The 20,629-nt window shown below is 63.7% G+C and overlaps 8 protein-coding genes across 8 annotated transcripts; 5 read left to right on the forward strand and 3 right to left on the reverse strand.

Moving 5' to 3' along the window:
• Positions 1-90: 90 nt before the first annotated feature.
• AMSG_02786 (uncharacterized protein) lies at positions 91-6,871 on the forward strand (the record flags this gene model as incomplete). Its single annotated transcript, XM_013905173.1, has 3 exons — positions 91-96; positions 330-3,170; positions 3,212-6,871. 3 exons carry the CDS (start codon positions 91-93, stop codon positions 6,869-6,871), a joined length of 6,507 nt encoding a protein of 2,168 aa, XP_013760627.1.
• A 493-nt stretch (positions 6,872-7,364) lies between these two features.
• AMSG_02787 (uncharacterized protein) lies at positions 7,365-9,853 on the forward strand (the record flags this gene model as incomplete). The annotated part of the gene is made up of 2 exons (XM_013905174.1): positions 7,365-7,424; positions 7,448-9,853. 2 exons carry the CDS (start codon positions 7,365-7,367, stop codon positions 9,851-9,853), a joined length of 2,466 nt encoding a protein of 821 aa, XP_013760628.1.
• A 57-nt stretch (positions 9,854-9,910) lies between these two features.
• Positions 9,911-12,980, reverse strand: AMSG_02788 (uncharacterized protein). The gene is made up of 2 exons (XM_013905175.1): positions 11,790-12,980; positions 9,911-11,442 (listed from the first exon to the last, which is right to left on the reverse strand). The coding sequence occupies exons 1-2, from the start codon at positions 12,975-12,977 to the stop codon at positions 9,937-9,939; spliced, it is 2,694 nt and encodes an 897-aa protein (XP_013760629.1). The 5' UTR covers positions 12,978-12,980; the 3' UTR covers positions 9,911-9,936.
• Positions 12,981-13,704: 724 nt separating this feature from the next.
• AMSG_02789 (uncharacterized protein) lies at positions 13,705-14,787 on the forward strand. Its single transcript, XM_013905176.1, has one exon. The coding sequence runs from the start codon at positions 13,716-13,718 to the stop codon at positions 14,691-14,693; it is 978 nt and encodes a 325-aa protein (XP_013760630.1). The 5' UTR covers positions 13,705-13,715; the 3' UTR covers positions 14,694-14,787.
• On the reverse strand, positions 14,708-15,691 carry AMSG_02790 (uncharacterized protein; the record flags this gene model as incomplete). Its single annotated transcript, XM_013905177.1, has 1 exon — positions 14,708-15,691. One exon carries the CDS (start codon positions 15,689-15,691, stop codon positions 14,708-14,710), a length of 984 nt encoding a protein of 327 aa, XP_013760631.1.
• Positions 15,692-16,209: 518 nt separating this feature from the next.
• Positions 16,210-16,860, forward strand: AMSG_02791 (dual specificity protein phosphatase; the record flags this gene model as incomplete). The annotated part of the gene is made up of 1 exon (XM_013905178.1): positions 16,210-16,860. The coding sequence occupies one exon, from the start codon at positions 16,210-16,212 to the stop codon at positions 16,858-16,860; it is 651 nt and encodes a 216-aa protein (XP_013760632.1).
• A 33-nt stretch (positions 16,861-16,893) lies between these two features.
• Positions 16,894-17,706, forward strand: AMSG_02792 (5alpha-reductase I; the record flags this gene model as incomplete). The annotated part of the gene is made up of 1 exon (XM_013905179.1): positions 16,894-17,706. One exon carries the CDS (start codon positions 16,894-16,896, stop codon positions 17,704-17,706), a length of 813 nt encoding a protein of 270 aa, XP_013760633.1.
• Positions 17,707-17,740: 34 nt separating this feature from the next.
• AMSG_02793 (uncharacterized protein) lies at positions 17,741-20,506 on the reverse strand (the record flags this gene model as incomplete). The annotated part of the gene is made up of 1 exon (XM_013905180.1): positions 17,741-20,506. The coding sequence occupies one exon, from the start codon at positions 20,504-20,506 to the stop codon at positions 17,741-17,743; it is 2,766 nt and encodes a 921-aa protein (XP_013760634.1).
• Positions 20,507-20,629: the final 123 nt, after the last annotated feature.

Consider the following 20,629-nt stretch of genomic DNA (forward strand, 5'->3'; position numbering starts at 1 on the left):
CGCTCCCTCCCCCCAACCTCCGGATGGCGTCGACCCCACCACGGCCAGGACCCGGAGATCCAGGTCAAGCTGGGCTAGCTGGAGCTACTCATGCTGGTACGCAGACAGTAGAGCCTTCTTCGCATACACTATCCCCCCTCTGTCCGCCTTTTGTCCTCCTGCGCCGCCTGTGGCCATTGGCGCGCGAATGATTTGCAACTTTTCAAACTGCCGCACGACAACGGGTCGGTGGGCGAAGTCGCGCCATGATAGCCTACTGGGAGTGGCGCGAGACTCACACTAGGCCTGGGGATTGGGTGTGTGTACTTGTGCTTGTGGAGAGGGTAGAGCTGGAGACTACAACAGAAAATGCCTCGTTTGAGTGGGTGGCGTGGTCGACGGACCTGTCGCCGAACAACCCACAGCGTCTTCGGGACGGCCTGGCTACGCTCTCGCATCTCTCGCCCTCGCTGCTACTCCGCTCGGCTTCGAGCGTCACAGTCCGCCCAACTGGTGGTTATCTTACGCCACCACGCTCGGCATCGGCGTCGATGCGGTCGTCACCGGTCACGCCTTCGTCTCCGCTTGTCCTCACCGCGGAGGAGGCCCGGCTGGTCGAGGACTCAAAGGCCACGCCGGCTTCTGATCGGAAAGACGTCTTCACCGACTCGTTTGTCATGTTCCGCACCACGCCACCGGCCAACTGGACGCCGCCAGAAAATGCATCGTACTCGCCGTCGCGTGCAGCGTCGGCTTCGCGGCTTGCCCATGCGGGTTCGCCATCGGCTGCCAAGAGGCTCTTGTTCGAGATTGACGAGGTCGAGCCAGAGACCGAGGCAAGCTCGTCTAGCCGAGCCCCGGCTGCTGGTGAGGTCGATGAGTGGCGGACCAAGCACGCCCAAGCCGAGGCTGACATCGCCGCCCTCACTGCCCGCAACCGCGAGCTTGCCCGCGAGCTCGCTCGGCTCCGCGAGACGGCCTCCGACGCAGCTGCACTGGTGGCCACCCGCACCGAGCTCGACGCGCTCGTTGAGGCACGCAACGAGTGGCGTGCTTCTGCAGAGGCCGCCAAAGCACGTGCAGACGAAGCGAGTGCTCGCGCCAGCGCCGCCGAGGCTGATGCCGAAACCCATGCTGTCAACCTCGGCAAGGTGCTCGAAATCCAGGCCAAGCAGCTCGAAACCATCCAAAGTCTCGAGGCCGAGCTTGCAGCAGCCAAGAGCTTTGGTAGAACGGTGGCCACCCGGGTTGCGGCTGCTGGGGTCGGCGGCGATGACGCCGAGCCTCTGGGGCACCTTGTCGCGAGCCTGACCTCGGATCCGGACGCTCTGGCCGACTTTATCAGCTCAGCCATCACCCTTCAAGGTGCGTACGCCAACCTGCAAGACTACGCTCGGTCCGACTGCACAGGCTGGACGTCGGTTGCATCGTACGCGGTTGGCCTGGCCTCGGGCTCTGCCGCCGACGTGCATGTGGCCACACCGCCGACAACGCCACCGCGGCCAGCACGGCCGCTGGCATCGGCCACACTCCCGCACCGTGGCTTTATCACGCCAGGAGCCGCGGGTGACGATGCCGCCCGCCATGCCTCGGCTTTGGAGGCACGGTCGGCGTCGCTGGTGGCACTTCGCGGCATCCAGGCTGCGCTTAGAGAGCGCGACGGAGCAGTGGAGGCCCTCTCTGCCGCAGCTGCGTCCGACACCACCGAGCTGGCCATGGAGCGCGACACTGCTGTCCAGCTGGCCGATGAGCTGCGCGGAGAGGCACGTGCCCTTCGGGTTCGCAATGACGAGCTGCAAGCTGCACTGGGCGACGCAGATGAGCGTGTTGAGGACTCGCAGGCACAATGCCACGAGCTGCAGACGCTGGTGGCTGAGCTGGAAAGCCGCGTTGCGGAGCTCATGATGCGGCCTACGCTTGAAGCATACGCAGCTGCCGAGGAGGCGGGTGCAACGGCGGGCAAGCTTGCCGAGGCAGCGCGCGCCGAAGCGCAGCAAGCCCGCGATGCTGCCGATGATGCTGCTTCAGATGCCCGCCGTCGGATGGAAGGCATGGAGCGCACACTGGTGCAGCTTCGCGCGGAGTTGGATGGCGCTCATGAATCACTGGACACACTGCAAGCTGAGCATGCACTCTGCCCCGAGGCAAAGGCGAACTTGGAGGTTGAGCTCGAACGGTGCTCGTCGAGCCTGACTCACTCCCGCGAACAGCTTGCTGCGCTCGAGCAGGCGCACAAGGAGCTGGAGGCATCGCACGCGGCGGCTATGGCAGACGCTCTGGCTCGAGGCGAGCTCGACGAGCTGGTCAGCGCGTTGAGTACTGAGCGTGACGCTGCTGTTGCTTCGCGAGTGAGCGCCGAGAACGAGATGGCACGGCTTCAGAAAGTGGTGGATGAGCAGCAGGCTGCTCACGCACAGCTCGAGGCAGCGTCTGCGGCGGCAACGGCCGAGCTGCGCATTCAGCTGGAGTCGATGGACATGGCGCTGACAGCCGTTCGCGCCGTAGAGACGTCAGCGGTAACAAGTGCCTACACTGACGTGCGCGAGGTGCTAGACAAGCTCGCGCGTGGGCTCGGCAGCGCAAGCAAGTCAGACTCAGCGCTGGGCGAGGACCAGCTCTCTGAGCTAGACACCAAGACCGGGGAATCGGAGCCTGGAGCACAGGAGCTTACTGCGGCGCTTAACCTTCTGCACGTCGGTGTTGGCGAGGCTATGACCGTGCTAGCCGACAAGCGTAGCTCGCTGAAGAGCATGATGGCTACCTTGAGAGCCTCGCAGACTGAGCACAAGCAGACGATGGGCGATCTGGAGCGGCTGACTGAGGCACACACGGTGCTGTCGGGCGAGTACCAAGTGCTAGAGAAGAAGCTCTCCGACATGCGCGTGGGCATGGCAGAGGCGTCCAAGCGAGGCAAGGCACTTGCTGCAATTGCTGATACATCCAAGGCTGAGTTGGTAGTGGTGACTGCCGAGCGCGATGCTGCGCTTGATGCAATCGCAGCTCTGGAGGCCGAGCAGACACGGGTCTTGTCGCTGGAGGAGCAGCTGGCTGGCATTGCCGAAGAGCGCGATGTTGTGATGGCGCAATTAACTGAGCTCTCTGCCACTGCAGTGAGCCGCGAGGAGACTGTCCAGTCTACGCAGTCTGAGCTCCAGACTCTCCAGACCCAAGTGACCGAGCTGCGCGCCGAGGTTGAGAGTTTGATCGAGGAGCGCGACGTTGTGTTGCCAAGCTCGCCGAGGCCGAGGCCCAAGTGGCCGAGGTTGAGAGTATGATCGAGGAACGCGACGTTGCTGTTGCCAAGCTCGCCGAAGCCGAGGCTCAAGTGGCCGAGGTTGAGAGTTTGATCGAGGAGCGCGACGTTGCTGTTGCCAAGCTCGCCGAGGCCGAGGCTCAAGTGACCGAGGTTGAGAGTTTGATCGAGGAACGCGACGTTGCTGTTGCCAAGCTCGCCGAAGCCGAGGCTCAAGTGGCCGAGGTTGAGAGTTTGATCGAGGAGCGCGACGCTGCTGTTGCCAAACTCGCCGAGGCCGAGGCTCAAGTGGCCGAGGTTGAGAGTTTAATCGAGGAGCGCGACGTTGCTGTTGCCAAGCTCGCCGAAGCCGAGGCTCAAGTGGCCGAGGTTGAGAGTTTGATCGAGGAGCGCGACGTTGCTGTTGCCAAGCTCGCCGAGGCCGAGGCTCAAGTGACCGAGGTTGAGACTTTGATCGAGGAGCGCGACGTTGCTGTTGCCAAACTCGCCGAGGCCGAGGCTCAAGTGGCCGAGGTTGAGAGTTTGATCGAGGAGCGCGACGCTGCTGTTGCCAAGCTCGCCGAGGCCGAGGCTCAAGTGGCCAAGGTTGAGAGCTTGATCATCGAGCGCGACACCGTTGTCGCCAAGCTCGCCGAGGAAGAGGCTCGGACCGCTGAGCTCCACGCAGAAATCGATGTTCTTGGAGCTCAGAACGACGCCTTGTCGACCGAGCTTGCCGCCAAGACCGCCGACGTCAATGCGCTGGTCGCCGATCTCGAGTCGGCTGTGGCAGACTCTAGTGCAGCAAGGATATCAGTGGCAGAGATGGAGGTTGTCAGAAGCCAGTTGGAGGTGACAAGGGCTGCCCGCGACGAGCTGGCCGACAAGGTGGCCGAGTTGGAAGAAGTGACCGCAACTGTGACCGCGGCAGAGTCTCTTGCTGCCGAATTGGATGCTGCCACCCGAACACGTGATGAGCTTGCAGCACAGCTGGCTGACGTCCAGGCCGAGCTGGATGCAACTAGCCAGCAGCTCTCGACAGTCCAAGCCGAACGCGACATCGCCCAGTCACACCTGGAAATGGTGCAGGACGATCAGTCTGTTGCCGACGCGCGTGCCCAGGAGACTCAAGAGCTACTTGCGACGCTTGCAAACTCGCTTGACGAGGCCCGCTTCAATTTACTTGACACACTCGCCGATGCAGACGGTGATTGTGCTGCTGAGCAAGTTGATGCGGAACGCAGTCCCTCGGAGGGCGACGCTGTACAGGCGCTTGCGGCGCTGCTTCAGGTCATTGGCTCGCTCTCGAGTCGGGTCAGCACGGCCGAGCATGCAGGTTCCGCCGAGCTATGTGCCCGTATTGACGAGCTGGAGGACCAGCTGGCTGCAGCCATTGCCGAGCGCGACGCCATTCAGTCGTCGGTTGCGCACCTCGCACACTGGCTCAACGACGATGCGTCTGTTGGCCAAGCCGGACCTCCGGGTGGTGTTGGCCTTCCGGCTGGTACCGGTCCTTGGCATCCTCTAGACCTCGAGGCCGAAGCCGAGCTCGAGGCCTTTTCCGCTGCTGTCCGGGGTCTTGTTGCCGAGCTGGATGTTGCCAAGAGCCCCAGCGAAGCGGGCTCGGGCTCGGGTCCGGGCTTTGAGCCGACTTACTCGTTCACTCTTCTCAACTCGCTGGTCTTTTCAGCCGAGCGCCGCGCAGGTTCGCCGCTGCCGGTCGTCACCCTGCGCGACGACTCGCCTGTTGCCGGCCTTGTTTCCGCCGCCCGCGACCTTCACGGAGCAGTCCTGACGCTGATCAAGGAGATGGTTGCCACATACGGCGAGGTTGTGGCGCTTTCGGACAAGGATGCCATGATTGACCGCCTTGCCGAAGATCACCTCGTGGTGATGGAAGCGCGCAAGGCCGATGAGCTCAACACCTCACACACCCGCCTTGTCTCGCTCTCGCAAGAGAACGCCGTCCTTACCGCACGTGTTGCTGATCTGGAGGCCGAGCGCGCCGACGCCGAAGCCTCGCGCTCGATGCGGATCTCGTCGCTTATGACCAACGACACGATCGTGCCTGCCGAGACCGCTAGCCGGTTGCGAAAGGTTCTAAGGACGCTGACCACCAAGGTGACCGCACTGGGCGGCGCCGAGACCGCGCTCCAGCTCAACCGACTGTATGTAGACGCCGAGATGGACGCTGCGTCGGCGGTCCACGACCGCGCGCTGGCCGACTCGGGCTCCGGCGACAATGCACACGACCGCTGGTTGGAATCTGGGGTCTACGAGCTTGTGCTCTCATTCTCGTCGACGCTTGCTAGACTCAAGGAGCGCGAGTCCTTCCGCAGCCAGCAGGGCTTGGGCTCGGCAGCGTCGGCCTCGCCACCTGCACACCTCCCGATTCTTCGCGCCTCCCACATGGAGGCGCTGCAGGCTCAGAACGACAAGCTGCAGATAGAGCTGCGCGAGGCTCGCGCCGCAATCGCAGCATCGACGTCGGACAGATCATCGACCGCCGCTCGCGGTGAGACTGCCTGGGATGCCATTCGCCGCCTCGTCAACACCATCTGGCTCACCGACGTCAACCTCAAGCGCCACATCATCAAGGTCCGCCAGATCGCACCAGTCGACAAGGACCGATGGGAAGAGCTCTCCGGCCCGGCGTCGCGGCTGTACGACGAGGCTGCCTCGCAAACCCAAATCACCACCATGCTGGAGACGGCCGAGTGCAACCGCGAGAAGCTCAACATGCTCATCGTTGCCCTCCTCGACCGCGCCGCCTACCTCAAAGACAAGGTCCACCGCATGCGCGCGTCGATGGCCGGCTACCTTGTCATTGTCAACGAGCTCGAGGCGGCCCTGGAGCTCGAGTCGGAGCGCTACATCAACGCCGAGAGCCAGCGGTCGCAACTAGCCAAGCTCGTGGCTGAGCTCGCCGGCGGCCTCGAGGCCAACGCGAGTGTCTCACTCCTCGACATCTCGGCCGAATGGCCGTCGCCATCCAAGACCCCACTCGCCCACGTCGTCCTGCCCACAACCCGGGCTCTCGATGCCTCGTTCCGGTCTGACTCGTCGGGCGGCTCGCCCAACGCGCATCATGCCGACAAGCTCGCCTTTGCCGATGGACTTGCCTCTGTCGAGCACACCGGCAACGTGCACGTCGTCAACGCAGACCACGAGCTCTCGGCATACCTATCGTCGCCGTCAATGACCGGTGAGTCCATCCTGCTGCTGCAGCGCTCAAACTACGACGCTGAAAAGTCGTGGGACGAGCTGGACCTCTCGTCGTCGTCGTCATCGTCGCTGCCTGTTGTCTCGTCCCCTCGTAAGCGCCCGCCGCTGGTCTCGACTGCCGCTCCCAACGAGAACTCGCCAGTCTACGAGGCACGCTGTTCTGACAGCTCTATGGCAAGCTTGCCAGTCTACGGCCTCATCCCCTCGCCGTCGCGCGTGCTCGACTCGCCATCGCCAGTCCGCCACACGCACCCAGCCATGTCGTCCACCCGTGTCATGTCGCCATCGCAGGTCGGTCCGCTTCCTACCCTCGTCTCACCAGTTGTCCGCCACACCTCGCCGCACCCTGATCCTCTCCCAGACCTCACCGGCGACTACTACTCTGTCATCTCTTCGCTCTCGCCATCGCCGACCCGTCGTCCGCGCCGCCGTTAGCCCGCCACGATTCGGACAACCTCTGCTGCTGACTATGAATCGGCTTTGTACAAACACACACACACACACACACACACACGCGCGCGCACACACACGCATGCCACACGTACATGCGCACACACACACATAACTGCTTGATGGTTGTCAGCAGAGCACGTTTCCATGGTCTGATCGGTCAGTCGAAAAGCGCCATTGTTCAATATTCCGCCCCCCCCCCCCCCCCCAACACCCCCGCCGGTCGCCAGTCGTTCGTTAGTCAGGCATATTGCGGCGGTGGCATGGGCAGGGGCGGTCAATGGCACGGACGAGGTGAGGGGAGAGAGAAGGGCGAGGGAAGGGAGAGCACCCCACTTGGCAACCTCACACCAAGAGGGGGAAGAGGTGCGGCATGGAGAACCATGGCTGTGTCACCCACACCACAGGTACATGGGAGGAAGCCAACTGCAGGTGGCCAGACTACCTCCTGCCCTTTACCCCCTACCGACTGGTAACCATGGTCTCCGAGGCCGAAGACCCCGAGTGGCTGGTGGGGAGTCTGGACGGTGCCCGTGGCGTCTTTCCCGCTCTGTCGTCGAGCGCCTTGTCCGCCCAGCGCCGGCCACCATTGCCAACGCCTCCCGCATCTCCGACCTCGGCGCCACCACCCGGACAGAGCCCGTCGAGCCACGCGAGAGCCCGTCGTCGCGCTCGCGCGCAGTCTCTACAGACTTTGACCGCGCAGCCGCAGCGTCAGTCATCGGCGCTCGCGACCCAGGCGCGCCCGCCCGCGCATCACCTGCCCGCAAGCGCTCGGCGGCCTCGCGCATCCGCCGCATGGGATACCTCCTCAAGCGCGGCGCCCGCTTCAAGTCATGGCGACGGCGCTGGTTTGTTCTCCAGGGCGGCGTCATCTACTACTTTTCCTCGGAGCACGCCTTTGACTCGGACGAGCGTGCCCTCGGTCTCATTCCCGTCGCTGTCTACGCTCACATCGAGGTCTGCGCCGTCCCGGACGGCTTTGGCTTTGCCCTCGTTCTTCCGGGTGCCCGCACCTACTACCTCGCCGCCGCCACCCGCGATGAGCGCACGCTGTGGATTGACGATCTTCTTGCTCTTGGTCTCACCGTCCTTGACCATGGGGTTGGATTTTCTCGCCGTCCGACTCTCCTCTCCGGCGCGAGCGCGGGTTCGGGCTCGGCCGCCGCGCCCGAGCCCCAGCACATGATGTCGCACGGCGTCCTCGCGCGGACGCGCTTTGCTTATGATGGGACGGGCGTGTTTGTCAGCCCGACTGAGCTGCAGGCTGCGCGCACCAGCGACGCGCCGCACGACAGTGCCAGCTTCATCTCGGGACCAGACACCATGCCGTGTGCACTCTCATTTTCGGTCGGTCGGCTCATAACCAACGTCGAAATCTCCACCGACAGCCGGTACGGCTACGGCCGGCTCGACGACGAAGTCGGTTTCTTCCCGCTTGCCGCAGTCACCATCATCTCGTCGCCCATCGAGGCTCAGGACGGGCCGGCCGCCCGCGACGAGCGGCGGACGTCGAGCTCGGCTGGCCCCGCACCGGGCGCTGCCGGTGACGACGCCGAAGACGAGCCTGTGTTGGAAGCCAATGGCGAGCGGCCAGAGATCGACGTCTGCAAGTCCTATTTGGACGAGGGCTGGGTCTCCGCCGAGGTCTTCCGCATGGTCTCGGACCAGGTGGCTGTTGCGCTCGGACCGGGCGCCGAGTCGAGTGACCCGGCTCAGCACGAGTCGATGTACGAGGCCGGGCTTGTGGCGTGGGACACAGCTGTTCGTACGCTGCGAGCCGAGGCCAACCCGCTCATCGACTCGTCGCGCGCCTGCACGCTAACACCTGACGAGGTTGCGGCGATCGACGGGCTGGCCCGGATTGGCGTTCTCTCCAAGTGTGGCGGACGGGTCAAGTCATGGCGCAAGCGGTTCTTTGTCATGCAAGAGCTCACGCTGTACTACTTTCGGTCGGAGGAGGCGTGGCGCGATGGTGCCGAGCCGCAGGGCTCGATTCCGGTCGCCGAGTACGAACAGGTCGGCCTCCTTGCCGACAACGAGATGGTCAACGGGTTTATGATCACCCGCTGTGACTCGCGCACTTACTTTCTCGCGGCGCTCACTCCAGTCGATCGCGACGCCTGGGTCCATGCCTTCCAGATTATCGGCCTCAAACTGGTCTCGCCTGGCCGGCTGCACCTCGCGGAGGCGTCAGATCTCGACTCGGATGGCGAGGCGGCAGCACCGGCGCCGTCGCCGGCCCGGTCGCGTGGCTCGTCCATCTGGCGCTCGGACGCGTCGTACAAGCGCAAGAACACCGGCCGCCGCCGCTCGGTCTCGCTGCAGAACAGAGTCGGCTGGCTCTACAAGCGTGGCGGCATGCGCAAGAACTGGAAGCGCCGCTACTTTGTGCTGCAGGAAGGCGAACTGGCGTACTACGAGGCCAAGGTCCTTGTCCGTCCGCTCAAAGTCATCAACCTCCGCGAGTACTACGAAGTCGACTTTGCCGAGTCCGAGTCGAAGCGCGCCCGATTTGGCTTTAAGATCACCGGCGATGGGCTTCGGACCTTTGTCTTTGCCGCCGCCACCGAGGAGATCCGCGCCCAGTGGGTGATGGCCTTTCACCAGGTCGGCCTTGTCCGTGCCTACAGTGTTGTCAACTCGCCGAACCCACTCTATGCTGTCCGCGCACGCTCAGTCTCATTGCACGAGCCCGCGCGCAAGCTCTCGGACGTGGCCGAGGTTGCAGCACCATCAGCCGCCGCCGCCATCTCTGGTGTCCGGCCAGGTCGCTCTGCTACAACCTCCTCGCGTCCATCGTCGCTTGCCTCGGGCGGCTCGGGTGATCTCTCGCACGCCGACCACGTTCACGCCGACGATGGCGACGATGCGTCTGAAGTCTCGTCGAGCTCGTCGACTGACGAGCCTGACGACGATCTTGACGCCGGAGAGCCCGACGACAGCGACTCGAGCTCGGGGCAGTAAAGAGGTGTGTGCACATGCACGTGGACCGCGTGTATGCGTGTGTGTGCATGTATGTGGTATGTGTGTGTCGGCAGTTTATCGTCTCAGATGACGTTGAAGACCGTCTTGAGCTTCTTGATGAGGATCCAGTCCGACTTGCGCATCTCGTCGCGGAAGTGAGCCTTGAGGACGTCGATCGAGTCGCGCGAGACGACCGAAATCAGCTTGTCCTCCTCGGTAAACTGGCGGCCAACGGTGAGGCCGTGCGGCGAGTCAAACTTGACAGCAACCTGAGTCGTCTCGCGCGCTTCCTCAACGTCAATCCCATTGTCCTGCAGCGAGATGACGCGGCCGACCTCGAGGTTGCCCTTGGACGGGACGCAGAGGAGCGAGCCGATGCGAAGGACGCCCTGCTCGACCTCGACGCCGAGAACAACAGGGTTGCGAGCGTTAAAGACAGCAACAATGTTGCAGATGCAGGGGAAGATGGCGAGGTCGCGGACGGCCTCCTTCTCCTCCTGCTTCTTGCCGTCGAGGTAGCGGAGGAACTCCTCCTCGAGCCGGTAGATGGTCTCGTTGGTGAAACATGTGACCCCGCGCTGGTTGGCGTAGAGCTGGATGTCAGGTGCGATGGCGACGTTAAAGGCGAGGATGCACGCGTACCGCGGCTTGCGGTCGAGCATGATGGCTGCCTTGTTGACGTCCTTCTTGTGGATGGGACCGAGGCCCACGCCGTTCACGGGCACGCCCTCTGATTGCAGGAAAATGAGCAGGGCCTCCAGCGAGCCGAGCGTTGACGCCTTGACAAACACGCCTTCGCCTGACTTGTCCACCGCAGACTCGAGCACGGTCTCCATGTCTTCCATCACCTCCTCCTTGAGGTCTTCGACGTCGTCGTCAGGGCCGACCACCAGCAGCGACGTGCCGGCAACCGCGTTCTCGAGGTTGTGCGCCGAGATCTTGATGCCCTGCGCCGCGTGGACCACCTTGTGATGCTGATACGGCGTCTTGACCCGCAGCTCCTTCATCGGATGCGGGGTGAGGAGCGCCCGGATCTTGGTGTGGATCGGCCCCTCCATGCCACACACCACAATCTCGTCGCCCTCGCGGATCGAGCCATTGACCAGGATGATGTCAATGGTGGTGCCGAGTCCAGGCACAGCCTTGACTTCCAGCACCGTCGCCTCGAGCTCCGGCTGCAGGTACAGCTGCTTGGCCATCATCCGCTGCGTCAACTGCACAAGCATCAACAGCAGGTCCGGGATGCCCTCACCGGTGTGCGCAGACGTCGGGATGAGCGAAATATGCGTCCGGTAATCCGGGTTCTCGTAGTACAGCGCGGCGTTGAACCCGAGTTCGGCAAACTGCACAATCACGTCGTTCGTCCGCGCCTTGAACTCGTTCAGCGTCGCCTGCTCCTGCTCCTTCTGCGAGACCTTGAACGGCTGGTAGATCGGCGAGTCCGCCGGCGACTTCCACGCGTAGCAGCGGTCGATCTTGTTGAGCGCGACCACAAACGGCGTCTTGTTCTTGCGCAGCATCTCCAGTGACTCAACGCACTGCGGCTCGATGCCGTGCATCAGATCGACAACAACAATCGCAATGTCGCACTGTTCTCGTTGGTGCGCGAGAGTGGGAGGGGGGGGGGGGGGAAAGGAAGGGGGGGGTGGAAGAGGAAGTGAGCAATGTCGGTCAACAACCAAGTACGACGGTCAGAGCGGGAGCACCCCGAAGAGGCTCAACCGCTACGCGCACGCGACAATAGTCAACCCCTAGTGACGAAACCAGGTGGGCAAGCCCTTCGATATAGCCTCCCTGAGGACCCCGCCGCGCAATGAGGTGCGGCGTGGAAAAAAAGGGGGCATAGTTGCACGCCGACAGTGTCGACGGCACAGCTGCGGGGATGAAAGGGAAGAGGGGAGGGGGTAAGGGGGGCACAGGCAGGCAAGGTACGTACCAGCGACGAGCCACGCGAGCGCAGGTTGGAAAACGACTCGTGCCCGGGTGTGTCGATAACGAGCAGGCCAGGGACCAGCATCTCCATCTTCTTCTTGGCGGTACGGGTAAGCGCATCGGTCTGGCGCTCAATGGCGTCGGCCGGGAAAAAGGTGGCGCCGATCTGCTGGGTAATACCGCCGGCCTCACCGGTCTGGACGTTGGTCCGGCGAATCTTGTCCAGCAGCTTAGTCTTGCCAGTATCGACGTGGCCCATAACACAGCAGACAGGCGCACGGTACTTGGGGCGCTCCGGCTCGGATGCGCCAGCAGCGTCAGCGTCGGCGGCGGCGGACGGGCCATCGGTGCCGTCGGCGTCCGACGCCGACTCGGCCTCCTTGTCATTGTCATTGTCATCACCAAAGCCAAAGCCCGAGTCGTCGCCGGACGAGACCGAGTCGGCGTCCCACTCGTCGGGCGTGCTCGACTCCTCGTCCTTGGCGGCAGCCTCGGCCGCGGCCTTGGCAGCGGCCTCGGCAGCCTCAGCAGCCTTCTGCTCATCGGTCTTCTTCTTCTTGTTTCCATAGCGGACCTTGGTCTTCTTGCGCTTGCCCTCGACTGCATTCGGGTCGATGAGGCCCTGATCAATAAGCTCCTTCCGGCGCGCCTCGGCCGCGGCCTTGGCCGCACGCTCCTTCTTAGTCAACTTGGGCCCAGCGGCCGCCTGCGCCGCGAGCCGGTCACGCTCGGCCTGCTCCTTCCGCCGCTGCGTGTCCAGCCGCTCCGCCTCGGCCTGCCGCTCCGCCTCCAGCCGCTCCTCTTCTTCGCGCTGCTTGCGCTCGGCCTCTGCCCGCTCACGAGCCTCCTTCTCAGCCTTGATCTTGGCGATCATCGCCGCCTTGCCCTTGGGCTTGCCGCCCTTGGTCTTGCCACCCTTGGTCTTGCCGCCCTTAGCCTTACTCTTCTTGTCCTTGCCCTTGTCCTTGCTCTTCTCCTTCTTCTCTGCCGTTGCCTCACCACCAGCATCGGCCTTGCCGTTTTCCCCGGCATTACCATCCGCAGCATCATTGCCCTTGCCCTTCTTGCCCTTGCCCTTGCTCTTTTGCTCACGAGCTGCATCCGCCTCGGCCTGCTGCACCGGATCTGCCTCGGGGTCAAACGTGTCCCAGAAGTCGTCACCTCCGCCCTTGTTCTTCTTGCGGCGACCCATTCTGCTTGCACCAAACGATAGTGGCGGGGAGAGCAGAAGAGGGGAGGGGGAGGATGAGGGTGAGTGGATAAGGGGAGGGAGAGGGGAGGGAGAGGGGAGGGAGAGGGGAGGGAGGGAGGGAGGGAGGGAGGGAGAAACGACGGGTCAAGGTGGCGGAGGGGATGTGAGGAGGGTGAGCGAGGGGCTCTCTTCAACGACTCGTTTTCCAAGACGCTCCATCATCCACCAACTTGGGGGGGGGGAGGGGGGAGGGGGGGAGGGCAACCCTCCCTTTCCCACGTCCGTTAATGTTTGGTGCAAACCATAGGCACCAGCAAGTCTGAGTACACCTACAGTACTATACAGGTACATCAACTTCACCACATGGGTGTATCTGGCTGAACATGGCTACCTCTGGCGGGGGGGGGGGTCTTACTTTGTGTGCGGTCAAGTGTGCGAACAAGTGACCCGTCGACTTGTAGCTGGTACTGCAACCAACCAGACCACCGAGCCGAGCAACTCATTCTTGATCTGGCCTAAGTCAAAAATGATACATTATTAGGAACCGAGCAGAGTAGAAGAGCCGAGCCGAGTAGAGCCGAGCCGAGCCGAGCCGAGCCGAGCCGAGCCGAGCCGAGCCGAGCACCCGGGGTCGAGCAGGGGGGCGAGACGGAACAAGGCGACTCGGGCGACAGTGGGGCGGAATCGAGGCGGTAGAGCTCATCACCTCGCTAGTTGGTACAGGCTTTCGGGTGGACAATGTCGCGCAAGCGGAGCAGAGCTCAGGCTGAGACACAGGGACAGACCGTACTCGACGAGGGGACGTACCAGGCCGGCCTGGCCAACGCTGTCGAGGCCGAGTTCTTCCCGCAACTTCCACTGCTCCGGCTGCGGGCTCAACTCGCTGAGGCCGAAGATGCTGGAGATGCTCTGCGCGTCCGTGGCCTCCGGGCGGCCATCGCTTCCCGGAGTAGATCATCGACCAGACAAGGTCTCAAGGCCGACTCGGGCTCGGGCTCGGGCTCGGGCTCGGGCTCCGACTCTGATGACGACGGCGACGAGCGGAGCAGGGTGGCCAAGCGCGCACGCACACTGGGTGTCACCCGCTATCTGGCTACATACGTCTCTGAAGATAATGCAGCGTTTGAAGAGGCACACATCGCGCCGAGAAGCACATCAGGCGCGCCCGGCTCGTCACTGGCTATGGTCCCGCTCGCCGGAATGGGATCCAGTGCGGTTGCGGGCGGGTTGCTAGAGAACGGCACGGCGCGACAGAGCGATGACGACGGCACTGAGCCGCGCATTCTCCCGGTCAACACCAACTTTAGCCAGCCACCGCCGCAGCCCGCAGCCGGTGCCCACGCCGCCGAGGAGACCATGACTGTCGACGGTGTGTCGGTCCGCATCGGGCGGTCATCCAGCAAGTCCGGGCCGACGGTTAATGGCTACTCGTTTGTGCGCGAGCCAAGCGCACCGCAGGCGGGTGGCGGATACACCCTTCCGCCGGTGCGGCAGCGGGAGCGGGCGGCGGCAAAGATCGGCGCCCGCTACGCGGCTGCGCGAGCACAACGCGAGGCGCAGGCAAAGCGATTTTCGCGGTCGGCGACACCACTGGGCGCAGCACACGCGCTTCGACATGGCACCCTTTCGCCGGCGCTACGGTCGGCGCTGGCGCGGTCAGGGACTCGGCTGAGAACACCGGCGCTGGCACGATCAGCGAGCCGCGCCCCGCCGTAGCGGGTCGAACCCGATCACGCGCGAAGAACTGTGCGTGGTGGGCGCTTGGTTGGCTGCCGGTCCGAGACTGTTGACAGAGTAAAGCCCGGCAGAGGTTGGTGCAAGTGCTTAGGAAACTGGATGCCATGCCGGCGAGAGACAAGGAGCAACCAGTGGCGGTAGTCGTGCAGGAGAGCGAGCGCCGACTCGTGGGTCGTCTTCAGGTCCTGGAGCTGCTGGAAAAACTCAGGGTCAAACGCCGAGAGCTCGACCCGGAGCCGGGCGTTGATCCGTTCGAGCTTCACCATCCGCAGCTGCACAGCCTTCAGCTGCTCCCGCAGCTTAGGGGCGGCTGCCGCGTCGTCGATCATGTTCTGTGTCAGGCTGGGGTTCGCCGTCTTGACCGCCTTGTTGCGCAGCAGCTTGATCTGGGCCATCTCCTTGGACAGCTTCTCAATCCGCCGCTCGAGCTTGGCCTCGTTCTCTTTGACAAGCGCGTTCTCTGCCATCACGCCCAGCAGGACGTCTTCGCCATGGCGAGCAATGATCTGGCGGTTGAGCACACGGTACGCCTCAAGGTCGCGGCGCATCTCCTCCATGTCGCGGAGCAGCGCCGTCCGGCCACGGTTAGCGGCGAGCGCGTCGGCGTGCGCGCGCTTGGCCCGCGCCGCTGCCCGCAAAGCAAGCTTTCGGTCTTCGTCAGCATCGACCGCTGCGTTGGCTGCCCTCGCCGTCGCCGCCACCACCCGGGTCGACGCCTCGGACTTGGCCTTGCGGGCAGCGGCGCACGAGCCGTTGCAGAACTTGGACTGCTGCACCTCCACAGTCAGCACCGCGCGCTGCAGCCTCCGCACCTTAGCCTCGGCCGCCGCTAGCGCCGTCGTCAGCCGCGCATTCGCCGCAGACAGCTTGTGGATGACCTCTTCAGCCTGCTCCGCCGTCAGCTCCAGCTCCAGCTCGGCCTTCCCGACCAGCCGGACCTCGTCGATGCTCTCGTCCCCGCTCTCGCTGCCATACATGACCTCGCCGGCTCGCGCCTCGCCAGGACCCGTCTTCCTCATGCCTCCACTATAACCTTGGAGAAGAGTGCAAGCTGTACTTCTGCCTCGCACTGTTGGAGCCTTTGCTCTCAGACAAGGCGTCGGCTCTCCTCCCCCGCCACCACCCGTGTGGCATCGGCACCTGTTGTGCCCACAATGGCATTTTGGCGCCAACATTCGCGCCCAAACGTAACCGAGTCATTCACTCCTTCTACGGCATGGCACCCGCTCCTGGAGCAGAGTGGAGACCATTTGCCGTCGAGAGCGAGTGCGACGGGCAGCACAAGGTTCTGGTCTCCTCCATCCTTTCTCCCTTCTCTCCTTTCGCTCTCACCTCTCCCAACGACCGCTTTGAGCATAGCTATATGGCCGACTCGGGCACGGGCCCAGTGCGGACAGCGACAGCAGCTGCGCCAATCGCAGCGCAAAGTACAGCTGCAAGTGCACCGGGTGGACGGAAGGTGACATCTGCCAGTCATCCGTACCGCGCGTCCAAGATGATGGATGTTGTCTCAGGGATAGGCGGGACGGACGGAGCGCCGTTGGTCAGCAAGAGTCCTCAACATGATGCAACCGATGCAGACGGTGAAGATGATGTGGCTGTTGGCGACGACGACGACGTCACTGCTAGAGTCGGAGCACTCCATGTGGCGCACGCGCCTGGTCTCAAGTCGACCTTCACAGGCACCTGCCGCGATCTCGATGCCGATCTCGGGCGGCTAAGCGAGGTCTACGGGACGACGACAATCGTGTCGTTGCTGCCGCGGACCGAGGCTCAGCGACTGACCATTGGGCCACGAATCGAAGCAGAAGCTGCCGCCGCTGTGGGCATGAAGCTCCTCCGGTTTCCGATTGTCAACGGCGGCATTCCCGACGATATGGCAGTGTTTTCCGACTTTGTCGATGCTCTTGTTGCCCGCATGCTCGCCGGCGAACGACTGCTGGTCCACTGCCGTGCCGGCTACGGACGGGCAGGTATGGTCGCTGTGGCCATGCTCCTCCGATCCGGAGCTTGCACTAGCCTCGCTGCCGCCATCGCCCACGCCCGCCGCAAGCGGCCATCATCTCGCACCCGCATGGTCGAGAACGAGAGGCAGGAAGCATTCCTCGCCGACTACGCCACCGCCGCAGGCCTGCTTCTCGAGTAAGCGAGTGTCTCGTCGCCCGCCACTGCACTCGCCATGCCCGCGCTCTACGCCAACGCGCCCGCGGAAGTCGCTGACGAGGCTGGCCGGCTTGTGGCTCTGGCGTGGTGCTTGCTGGGCTGCGGAGCAGTGGCAGCGGCGGTGTTGGTGGCCGGTGTCACCGCGCCGTACGGCCGATACAACACGGCCGGCCGGTCGTGGATCTACGGATGGAACGTGCCTGGTCGGCTGGCGTGGTTTGTGCAAGAGATGCCGTGCGTAGTAGCGTCTGCTACTGCGCTGGCGTATGCGCCGGGCGAGCTCTCGCGCGCGCAGATGGCGCTGCTGGCCGCCTTTGCCGTCCACTACTTTCACCGAGCGTGCGTCTTTCCGTTCCGCATGGTTGGCTCCAAGCCGTCGAGCCTGATGACAACGGTCCTGGCCTTTGCCTTTTGTGCGGCTAATGGATACATGCAAACCCGCTGGATCACGGCCCACGCCCAGCCCTGGCTCGACTCTGTGCCTGCCCTCACGATGGCCACCGGTCTTGTACTCTTTGTCGTCGGCATGGCCATCAACATCCACTCGGACTCGATCCTGCTCAACCTGCGGAAGCCAGGTGAGACTGGGTATGTCATTCCGCGCGGCGGCATGTTCGACTACGTCTCGGGAGCGAACTTTTTCGGCGAGATTGTCGAGTGGCTTGGCTTTGCCCTCGCAGGCGGCTGCCACCTTGTGCCGCTCTCGTTTGCGCTCTTCACAATGTGCAACATCGGGCCACGCGCCCTGCACCACCATGCTTGGTACCTGACTAAGTTCCGCGACGAGTATCCTCGTCACCGGCGGGCGCTTGTGCCGTTTGTTCTGTAGGCCCAACCTCGCTCTCCAACCTTTCTTGCCAGGTTCATTGTGTGGACGCTGCATCAGCCGGGGCTGCGCGGACGTGCGCCATCTTGCCGGCGTTCCAAGCGTCCATGTGAGTGGTGGCGAGAGTGGGAACAAAGTCGCGAGAGTCGGACGGGACCAGCTTGCCGTTGGGTGCATGGACCGGCTCCTGCGACTTGTGCCAGCGGTACGAGAGGGTGAAGGCGGTCTGGATGGGGATGTCGGCGCAGAGCGGTGCCATGGCGTGCTCGGCGATGGCGCGGATCTCGGCGACGTGACGATCAAGGTCGCTAGTCTCAGGCAGCTCGACAATGATTTCGTCGTGGACAAAGCCGACGATGCGGTAGCCCGAGTGGAAGAGATCCCACAGCGCGAGCTTGGCACCGTCGGCGGCAAGGCCTGAAAAGGGCGTGTTGCGCGCCTGGGTAAAGTTGACGCACCCGCGGACTCGGCCGGTAAGGGTAACGACCGACTGACGGAAGAGCGCGTCGTAGACCTCATCCGAACCGAGCTGGCGATCAGCAAGCAGCGGAGTGAGCTTCGGGTTCCGGTTCAGCTTCCGGAGCGAGGCCCAGATGTTGGCCACAAACTTCTGCGAGTATGGCAGGCCGTCGCGGCGGAACGGACGGCCGCGGACAACCGATTTGATGTCGAGCAGGTTGGACTTGCCGAGCGTGTCAGCCTCACCGTCGACTGCAAGGTGGTACCTCAGCTTGCGGCGGACAACCGCCAGTGACCGGCGCAGGTTGGACGCGAGGAGAACGAGCGACTGCTCGTTGAGATACATGCCGATCTCAGGGAAGACCTCGTTGGTAAACTGCCGCCGCAGCTCCTTGGCCTCGGGATAGGTGAGCGATACGCCAAACGAGGCTGCGTACTCGCGAAGCGAGCGCGCGCCCTGTCCGCCGGGCAGACCAAAGTTGATGGCCTTGGCTCGCTGGCGCAGATACTTGTACCGCGCCCGAGTCGCCTCGTCCGACGAGTGCTTCTGAGCTTCAAACTCGGGCAGGCTCATATCGTCGCAGACGGCGGCAGTAAAGGCGTGCGGGTCGACGCCGTTGCGGATGACGTCGGCGAGGACTGATTGCCCGTACCGCGCCTCGCACACCGCCGCCAGCGTGCAGAGCTCGATGAACGAATAGTCGACGGTGAGCAGAACGGCGCCAGGGCGGGCGACGTAGCACTCACGGAAGCCCGGCATCGACGGCGTGCCCTGCAAGTGCGGCTCAAACGTTGCCGTCCGCCCGTTGCGCATCACTGCCACGTACCGCGGGTGGACAGTCATGAGCTCGGCGCCGAGAGGCTGCGGCCGCAGATCGCGGGTGCCCTTGGCCACGCCCTCGTCTTCGGCGCTCGACGGCTTGCCCAGCGCTGTCCACATCTCGTGCAGCGGCGCCACAATGTCGAACAGCTTGCAGTACTCGATAATGGTGCAGTAGCGGGCGACAAACTCGGAGAGGTGCGCAAACCGCGCCCACTTTTTCATCCGCACCGAAATGTCCGATCCGTCGCGCGGGAGCGAAAACATCTTGTACTCTTCGTCACGGGTGAGCAGCGGCGGGTCTTCGATGGAGAGCCCAGCCGCCTCGCGCTCCGCGCGCCGTTTGTCCACCACTGCTGCCAGCGCTTCACGCCGTGCGCGCACCAGCGCCTTGCGGGTTCCGGCCCGGGACATCCGTGGCTTACCGGTATCAGTGGTGAGGAACGAGATCTCGTCGAGCGGCGCCTCGCTCAACTGCCACCCGTCTGACTCGGCCTCGTCGACCATCAGCGTCTCTTCCTCGATCGAGAGCGAGAAGAGCGACGAGACTGCTGCCTTTTCGGTCGCATTTTCAAACTTCTCCTCTTCGCCGTCGTCATCCGATGTTGCCTCGACCACGTCTGAAGGCAGGGTGCCGACCGCCGACGCCACCTTGGCCGAGACACCAGCCACAGTCTCGCTTGCGCTCGGTGGGTCATCCTTCGCGGCAGTCTCGCCGTTTGCGCCAGCGCCGACACGCTCGTACTGAAACGCGATGCGGTAGAGCGGCATGTGGGCCTGGATGTAGGCGCAGTGCTCCTGGATGGTGGCCTGAAGCCTTGTATAGAGCGCAGCAACGGTGCGCGGGTCGACGGCTATGCCGTTGAGTGTGGCGTCCTGCAGCGCGACCGCGCCCTTGATCTGGATGACCTCGGAGAGCGGGCCCCACGAGTCGACCGCGTGCTGGAACATCGAGTGGTTGCGGTCAAAGCAGCACTCGTTCATGACGTCGACAGCCTTGCAGTCCATAATGTAGTGAACATTGAAGATGAGCGCCGTCATTGCCGTCAGCTGGTCGTGGCTCAGCTCCGGGAGCTCCATGTCGGCGTTGGTGGTGCACGCGCCCACCATGCCTGCCAGAAGAGCCATAAACTGCTTGTCGTCGGCGACCTTGGAGACTCTAACCTTGGCTGCATCAAACAGGGTTCGCGGCTCGATGTCCCAGTCGGCCGAGACGTCGAGGGCGAGTGCCCGATGGACGAGCTCATCGAGCGAAGCGCCAAGCGGGATCGACCCGGACCCGGCGAGCTGGAGCAAGCCGTCGAGGAGAACCACGTCCGAGATGAAACCGCGGTTAACAATCTCCAGCCAGAGGCTCTCAGCCTGCATCGACACCGCCGCCAGCGCGTGCCGCAGCTTGGTGTACTGACTCAGCGCGTGTGCGACGACAAACTTGATCTCGCCGCACTGTCCGAGCCAGTGGGCGAACTGGGCGACGTCCATGGCATGGCATGCGCTTGGCGAGCCTTCTGAGAGCATGACCATACCTCCTCCGGGATAGTCGGCCTGAGTCCATGAAGGGGAGGACGGGAGGGGGACGGGAGGGGGAAGAAGGGGCGGTGGCAGTGCTGTGAGTTGGTCCTGCTGCGTGGAGCGACTTCTTCCATT

This window comes from Thecamonas trahens (assembly GCF_000142905.1).
Source record: "Thecamonas trahens ATCC 50062 unplaced genomic scaffold supercont1.10, whole genome shotgun sequence".
Classification (NCBI taxonomy): Eukaryota; order Apusomonadida; family Apusomonadidae; genus Thecamonas; species Thecamonas trahens.

Bases quoted from the DNA above. Each gene is read 5' to 3' on its own strand.
- AMSG_02788 (XM_013905175.1), bottom strand. From the start codon at position 12,977: ATGGGTCGCCGCAAGAAGAACAAGGGCGGAGGTGACGACTTCTGGGAC. The intron at 11,443-11,789 runs GTACGTACCTTG...CAACGAGAACAG, and splicing joins GCTCGCGTGGCTCGTCGCTG to TGCGACATTGCGATTGTTGT.
- AMSG_02789 (XM_013905176.1), top strand. From the start codon at position 13,716: ATGTCGCGCAAGCGGAGCAGAGCTCAGGCTGAGACACAGGGACAGACC.